Source organism: Etheostoma cragini, chromosome 2, assembly GCF_013103735.1.
Source record: "Etheostoma cragini isolate CJK2018 chromosome 2, CSU_Ecrag_1.0, whole genome shotgun sequence".
NCBI lineage: Eukaryota > Metazoa > Chordata > Actinopteri > Perciformes > Percidae > Etheostoma > Etheostoma cragini.
The window spans coordinates 12,854,554-12,863,377 of record NC_048408.1 but is presented as its reverse complement, the minus strand read 5'-3'; the positions used below and the strand labels follow the sequence as shown (position 1 = coordinate 12,863,377).

The following is an 8,824-nucleotide window of genomic DNA, read 5'->3' as shown; positions in this document are numbered from 1 at the left end:
TTTTTCAGTTCAGGAAACCTAGCAAGCTACCTATCGTGAAGGCTAATTTGACAGTAACAGAAACCAACGGTATATTGGTGCGTGTCATTCCCAACAGGTCCGGGGCGTTTGATTCCAGGAAGACACCTGAGGGTCCTCCAGCCTCTTTTTGATAACCAGCCTACCTGTTTAGTTCATGGGTATTAGCAGTTTAATGTTGGGATGCGGTGTAATGGATGCAAGGTCAACTCACGTTCACTTGGATGGTAGCTTAACCTTGCATTGCCACACTCAACAGTGTTAAATGGGAGTGGGCCGCCTGGCTCAGTGAGGTCTGGCTTCACGACTTAACAGAATGGGAGGGAAAAAACGCTCTGGCTTGTTTGTCTCAGACCCACTCTGGTTTGTATTTTTTTTCCACTAACTACAACCGTCCTGAACGGCGTAAAACACCGGATGCTTCAACTTTGCTGTTGCAGCGTTATCCCAGCAATGTGCATCCGGCAAGCCTTAACCCGACTACGTAGCTAGGTTGATTTGGGACGGCACCCTGGCTGTATTTTATTGACACTTAGCTAACGTTCAGTTTCTCCCGCTGATAGATTCACGCAAAACCGCCCTACGGAAAAAGGGGGAACGGAAGCGGAGTCTGTCACGGACAGTGCATGTTGTTTGGAGGAAATTGTATGCAGCGTAGGCGGGGCTGTTCCTCCCTCTGTCCCGTAACGTTCGCTATCGTGTCATCTGTTTATTTTTTTACAGAGACAGCAACGCGCTGTTATCAACCGGAAAACCGGGCTCCGAGGCTCATATGTTGGAAGTATCGCTACCCAGAATGCCTGAACAGCACAGCTAACGCGGTTAACGGCAGACGATGGCTTCGGTGCGGATGTTCGGCAAAGTTACGGCGAGACTTTTGGGAAGTATTCAGCCTCTTCATTACGGTCGCAAAACTATACATCCTGTTACATTTCTTCACCAGGTAAATTATCCTTTAGGTAATTACATTAATTCGTTGTAGTTTTGCTACACCAGTAACTAACGCTAAGTCCATTGTTAAAGGTTGATTAACTGTTCCTGCTTTTGAACACAACGCAGTTGACTGCGGTAGATGTGGATAGCTAACGTTACAGTCATTTCAGGGCTCTGCTAAAAGGATTTGTTTTTTCAACTTCTTATTTTCTGTAACATCAGGCATCTTGACTAATATCAGATGTAAACTTTATCAAAAAGAGGTTGGTTGTTTTTACTTGTGCTTGAGTATGATCCATTTTTCTACTGAGGTATTCTACTGGGGAGAACGGCAAGTCTGCTTGTCTGACTGTCTGTCACTATGTGCTCTCCTGTGTCATGCATTCTGTAATTTGCATTCAGGATTTACAGAATAACAACTACCTAACTCCTAGAAAAATCACTGATCAAGCCAATTAGCCTTGAAACGTGTGTATGACTGGTCCTTACTGTACATTGTGTCATCACAAAAGCAGTGCACCTCCAAGTAAGCTGTTCCTGGAGAAAAATACCTTGAGTAGGCTGCTAAATATACTTCCAAACTTTAAGTAGAGACTTGCCTCGCCCTTTACAATCCCAAGAGACACCACTAACAGCTCTTTGTTACATCATAAAGGTCAATATCTTAATGTATCATATCGCCAGAATTGTGCTCCATCAGGTTAGTCTTTATATATAGTTTCATCACTGATCATCATGCCACAGCAATAGTCAAAGATGTGAGTGTGGTGCTGCATAAAGTGAAACCCCACATGGCACCAGATCATCACTATGAGGTTTTGTGGTGTGGTTCTACTCACTCATTTTAATAATGAACTGTTAAATTGGCCAGTTTAATCTTTATTTTATTACCCATTTTACCATACATTGTAAGAAATTGCATAGGTCAGCTCAGTTGGGAGCAGCGCAAGAGGAACAGGGCATACTGTACTGCTAAACGCCTTCATAGTCTCCATACTGAGTGAATATTGACATACAGTTTGAGGGAATGAGGAAAACCATTATTTCTGGTTGATGGACAGGCTACAATGAGTCACTCTTGCTTGCAAGAATGACTAAGATGATTTCTATTTTTAGATTGAATCATATATAAAATGGCAGAGCTGCAATTTTCCTCTTTTCAAATGACATGCTGTAAGCAAAGTGTTGCTGCAGGCAGCTACTCACAGAGCAGCAACCCCCATTTTGACCTCTAAGGGTGAAGACACACTGTGAACACAGCCATTCTTTCCTAAACAGAACTCCTCTTATTCATCTGTATCCTGGGTATGTTACACATATGAGTCATATTGTTCACAAAAATATGGTTTCCCTATTTATACCTCTAAAGATACAGCAGAAGCGATTTATTTAGCCTTTTTTACATGTAATACATGCAACAGGGGTTCTTGTAGTTACAGGGCCAGTGTCTTTAACCCCTAAGCCCACCATAACTACAGACTGGATGAATGTTTGATACTCGAAAGACAAGTAGATTATCAAAAAGACTGTTGTGAGATTTAGATATTGGACAAAATGTAAAACACCCAGGTCAAGAGTGTGTTTTTTTTTTTATAGGAGTGGCTGCACCACAGCTTGTTTTGTATAGCCCGGTACGACACCTGAGATAAGAGAGCCAATAACAAGACCGACTAAATCCGGCTGCATACAGAACCAGTTTCAAGAGTCCAGAGAGAAAGTTGCCGGTTTAAATGAGATTATAGGAAGCAGTAGTAGCTTGTAAAATAACAGAGAAACAACAGAGTTTGTGGAATAGCAACGGGAAAGGATTTCTTCGAATTCTGACTTAAGAGATGTTTGCTAATTCACTGTTTCTATACCCCTGCTGAACAGCAGTTGTCAACAACAATAGTAAGTGGGAGTAGGGATGAGTTGAGTATCAAGCGTGTGCTGTCGGCTGCTCACACAGCTGCTATTGTGTTTAGTAATTTATGTCACTTTTCATTTAAAAAAAAATAAAAAAACAAGTAAAATGAGACATCATCCATTGAGAATCTGAAAGAGATTAAACCTCTAGCAACAGCTATTGTCATTTTTCTACGGCCCTCAGCAAAAGATTGCCACTTGGAAAATATTATCTAGGCAAAACACTTTAGCATTTATGAGAGAAGCTTCAGGGAAATTGTCTTTTATGCCAGTGAGTGATGGAGCTGGTAGATCATTTTGTTCTTTTCTTCACTCACCATTGTAACTATGCTATAGGTAAAATATGATGGAGCTTGAAATACTACTAAGCAAGGCAGGAGTGCTGAGAGAAATTTAACAGACCTGCAGTACACAGTAAGATACAATGACTAGTCATTATCACTAGTCATTGTTCTCTGCCTGTATTTAAAATAGCACATACAAGTAACCGTTTGACATTTTTGGAAAACACTTTGCATTTTGCTTTTTTTTCCTATGTCAGATGTGAGGATCAATATCAATTTCATCGCTGTGCATCCAGATTTGAAAGGTTCAGGAGGCTAAACAGAATGAAGAAGGGGGAACTACAAGCACAGCATATAAAATATGCCTTTCAGCATGTCCAAAGATTTCTTATTCACACATTGTGTCTTATGCATCAGATATATGAAATAGATCTATTGAAAGTTAGATATGGTGGTTTTAGAAGAAGTAAAAGGAGTTCTTTCTGTAACTGCACCCTATTGAAAAGTCCTGCTTTTATAGTGGGGTTGCCAGGTTTGTGCACTGTTTGAACTCTGCTCTGTGACTCCCGGATGTTTTAGGGTCTACCTGGCTAGCGTCTGTTACACGTTAGACACAACAGGTGAAACAGACCGCTCTGGAGCATTCTTTTCACCTTTGACAGATGTCCCAATATACAACTCTGTTCCTTTTTAAGCATGGAGTGACAACACTGCACATTGTGAAAAGAAAACATGCACAAGCAGGGTTTCAAAAGCATACAGAAAGAAATCAGGAGGAAACAGTATTGTTGTTATGGTCACTGCTTCACATATACGTTTATATGTTTGTACATTGAGTATGCTGAAACGATACGCCTGAAGAGACAAATCCGTTAACCCCAAAGCGTCGGGTCAACTGTAGCAAGCATCATTTTGTCACTGACGTTTTTGTCTGACAACAGGCCTCTCCTGCTGTTTCAGCGACTGGACTGGCATTAGAATGTAAGATGGAGGAAGTTTCATTTCAGCAAGCCTGACTGCCAGTTTCTCAGTGTGAAGGCTGGCCATGCCAGGCATAGAGGTTGTTCTTTATTCAGGCAGCATTCACAGAAATAGAATAGGAATAAGCCAGCGAGTAGACAACACCTATATGGAGTCTTTCAGGCATGTGTTTAGGGCTGCACCATATGAGGAAAATGTCTAATTGCAATTATTTTGACACATATTACAATAGGATCCACACTATTGAAGGGAATGGTCATTTGTGTATCATTCTCATTAAACATTCAAATGAAAAGTGATTATAGTATGATTTTTTTGCAAGGATCTGTAGGAAACAGATTTTTTTTCTTTAGTCATTGGGATTTGATTCATAGGCCCAGGACGTCTCTGCAGCACCACAATACTTAATTCCGAAGGGTTTGACACATATTTTGCCTTAAACTAATCATGCGCCCCCCTGCAATTTGGATATGGCACTAGTCCAAATTGCGATTTTTAATAAAATTGTGATTAATTGTGCAGCCTTACTTGCGTTTCACTCTGTTGATATCTTGGGACCAGTGCTGCTTGCCATTGAAAATAAATTCCTCAACAGAGCTGTGGTGAGAGACTGGTGTGGCAAAGTTTAGACCCCATTTACAGCTGATCTGGGCCCAGAAGCATACCCTAGTATCAGCGTGGCAGTGACTCAAGCTGCAAGGACTTTTGTTGTCATACTTGTTTTTTTCCCGCTGCCTTTTCCTCCTGTCTCATGCAGTACTGTCAAAATGCTACAAACAAGCCACTCTCCTTTGCAAAAAAAAAATAAGTGAGCTCATTACAGCAGCATTGCTTTCCTTTACCTGGCTGAAACACTACACCGTCTTTGCACATTTAGATCTGCAAATTGCTTATTGAGGTAAGAAGAACATGTATTTGTACCATATGTAAATGAAATGGCAAATATGCCTCTGTTCTTTTTGGAGTAACTCTCATCAAATTTCATAAAACTAGGTGTGAATGAAGTCTAAGTGTTGAGTATTTCTCAAAACGTCAAAGTTTACTGTTATGCAGCGCTTGGATTGCATTATAAAGTTGAATGTGCACCAGTCACCTTGAGATATATGAATACATTTTGTCTGGCACAGGCTTCAAAGTTTAGACTTGCCATCTGCTTGAGCCAAGTCCTTATTGATTCCTTGAAGAAATGTGCATGGACAATACAATTCGGTGTATCATCCTGGGTAGATAAATAGATACGTGTACACAATATGTCACTTAATGTTGTGGTCTGTCTTGTTAACAACACATGTTTGACGTATGTGAGAGCCATAGGATTGTACTGCCTTTGCAGACTATTAAATGAGACCTTGTTTACTGAGTTTAAGGTTGTTTTTAATCTAACAAACTAGTTATCCACTGAATGCACTTCTTCTCCTCACGTGACCCTATGGCAATGCATTGCTATGTTTGACCAAATGAGAAATATTATTCACTGAAGTTTGCAGAGGCAAGTTTTTTTGTGGCATTTTTCTTGCTTTGCCGTTTTCTAAGTCAGTGTCCCTACTTTTTTCAGTACAGTGTCTTTTCAGTATTCTGGCTAAGCAAGACCTGTCTGTGGATTTAAGCTTGCTGTATTAACGCTGAGTAATATTTGTAGAAGTATGATATAGAAAACTAAAAGACTTGCCTCTGCTTTTCATCCTGCACCACCCATTTGGATTGCAATGAAAACATGGATGAGAAGGTCTTTCAGCAGACAATTACCCTCTTCTCATGGCAGAATAACTATTTGGAAAGCTGTTCCCTGCTTGATTAAATGCCTGCTTCACATTCCCAGCATGCGTTGAATAAATTACATCTGGCATTTGATTTGTAATAATATAGTGTAACCATGGCTTCCATGTTTTTGCCCTTTGATTTACGGTAAAAAACAAATATCTTATTTGTCGTATTTGCATGAAAAGCACCACACAAAATTTGTCTTTCCACTACCTTCATGCCGTCGTACCGCAGTCATCCTTATGGTCTTTGTCCTCCTAACCCGACTGCATCATTAACTAGATAGCAGAAGACAAATGCTTTAATGCAAATCATTTTCATGGTACAGTGCCGGCTGTTCTTATGATGGCAGCGGGGTGTAATTCAGTTTCTCTTGGCAGCCTTTGTTTTTTCACCCTCATTTTTTTAGGCCATATATCACCCTCACACATTTTTGTTTCCTTCTGCTTCAAGACATGCCTGCAAGTTTTTGTAAGACATATTATTGTGTGTGTGTGCGTGTGTGTGTGTGTGTGTGTGTGTGCGTGTGCGTGTGCGTGTGCGTGTGTATGTGTATGTGTGTGTGTGTGTGTGTGTGTGTGTGTGTGTGTGTGTGCTCGTGAGTGGTGTCAAACTCTTGATGAAAGTGGGAGGAGACCTCTTTAGAAAGTCTTGAAGCAACAGGCCATAGCTCAGTTGTGACAGGATTCATAATGGAGCGACTCGCTGGGCGACTGCTGGGAAAATGAGGGTGCTCGTCACCGTTATAACCCTGATCATTGCTCAAGCATGTAGCCCCAGCCCACTTTACTGCAGAGGAGGGAGATGGCAGTTTGTCGCCACGTTGCTCAGTCTTCTCCCGCTCCTCTCCCCCTGTTGGCATGCCATAAATAAGAAATGTATAGCTCACAGGATAAACATACCTTCTGATTGTTTTGAGAAAGAACAGTCAGAGGGTATAATTTGCTGAGGAGCAGGTGTGCAACGTTGTTCCCTGCACCTTTTGAAATAATTTTGGACAATTGATAAACAGCAACTGCCCTGCGTTCTAATTAATGATTAGCCGTGTAGTGGGGAAGTGTGTTTGGTTTTGATAAGCAAACAAATGTTCAATTTTACTGGTGACGTTAGTCGTCATGTGGCATTCCTCTGCCCTCCCTTCTGCAGGCTGTCTTTGTGTCTTGTGACATGTCATGGGCGTGATCACTTGATACTTCAGTGTTTGCTGTGTATGTTCTTGTTCAGGCAGTACAGCTCAAGTTTAACCTGCGACCTTTTGTTATGGGATTAATGATCAACGGGTGTCCGCCTCTTTGCGTGGGAGTAGTACGGTTGCCGACAGGGGCAAACGCCCTGCAACTTAAAATAAAAAAAAAATACAAATTAAGAAAGCAACTGTTGTCAAACATTAATTTGACAACACATGCGCAGCATTCAGCAAACGTGCTGCAAATATAGAAACGATCTATCTATCTACAAAAATGTTAGTTCAAAAACATCCAAAACACCAAAGTACAAAGACCTAGTGGACTGCACCAGCCGGGAGGGCATGAGACAGGAGCATTGACTGTATATTATTAATATATTATATTATAATGATATCAATTTAATTTAAAGTCTATAGATGGGTGGCATGAGACGGGGGGTCTCCAGGCTGCAGCCATACCCAAATCTAATAAAAAGGCAGAGCGCTCTCTCCCCGTGGGATCGAGAATGAAGATGTTCCACTTAGCGCTCCCTCTAGAGGCCTGGAGAAATTCTGTTGTTTAAACTGGATGCAGCGTTTTTTTGTTGCATTTTGGGTGCTTTGCTTTTTGCATCGCTTCTATATTTGCAGCGTATTTATGTATTTGGTTGTGTTGTGTGTATTTGCAGCGTATTTGCTGAATGCTGCGCATTTTCAAGTTAATGAGGTTGTTTTCTCAATTTGCTTGTGTTTTGTCTATTTGCATGGGTTTTCTTAAGATATAACTATTAAATTTGTTGGAAACTATTTTGCTTATCAATGAATCAGTTTAAGTCATTTGTTATATAAAAAAGAAATCAAAATTCTCTTGATTCCAGATCTTAAATGTGAATATTTTCTAGTTTCTTCACTCCTCCTGTAAAACTAAGACAATGAAAATAAGCGTTTTACAGCCATAGACTGTTAATAATAAGAATCTTTTTTACAGTCTATGGTTGCAGCCCTAAATCCTATATAGCACCGACACTTTATTATATAAAATACCAGAATACCCAAAGATTCTCTGTATTGTTATAGTGAGTTTGAGGCGTTTACAGCAGCAGTGATATTGTCCCCACAAGGCACATAAATAGCATCATTGCACCTGCTCATATTTGTCATTAAGTGTAATGAGGCCAGAGGGGTTGTCTGCTGCTGTTCTGGCCTCCCTTCACTGGCTCCCAGTGCAAGCTAAAGATTTTTAAAGGTTCTTTTTTTTAACATATAAGGCCCTGCATGGACTCGCACCGCATTATTTATCCGCGCTTATTACACCATATACACTTGCAAGCTCTCTCCGTGACGCTGGTCTCCTGGTCTTTCCCCTTGTAAACAAAACAATCAGTTGGTTATAGAGCATTCTCCTACCCTGGCCCTCATCTGTCAAATTGCCTCCCACTACATGTTGAAGAATCTCACTCAGTTGACATTTTTAAATCTAGATTAGAAACCCGCCTCTACTCCTTATACTATAGCCAACCATACCACACCATCCTTTCTTCATCCTTGACAAACAAACCTTTTCACTTATTGTCTTGTTGCTGGATTTGGATTGTTTATTGTTACTGCTTTAATGCTGTTCAGTTTTTCTGTTGCTATCTGTTATTTATGTGTTCCTTTGATTGTAAAGTGCACTGAGACCATGTTGAATGGGGATTTTACACTTTAAATAAAATTTGATTTGAATGTTGTTTTTCAGTGTTGAATGTCACGTAACATTCCTCCTTTATTTATATAT

General features: G+C 40.5%; 1 protein-coding gene across 1 annotated transcript in view; it reads left to right on the top strand.

The window, feature by feature from the left end:
* Window positions 1–478: 478 nt before the first annotated feature.
* Window positions 479–8,824, top strand: part of LOC117955211 (calcium uniporter regulatory subunit MCUb, mitochondrial-like) — a 16,304-nt gene continuing 7,958 nt past the window's right edge. The window contains exon 1 of the mRNA XM_034889548.1: window positions 479–961. Within this exon, the coding sequence (XP_034745439.1) occupies window positions 854–961 (108 nt within the window). The 5' untranslated portion in view covers window positions 479–853. The remainder of the gene's footprint in view (window positions 962–8,824) is intronic.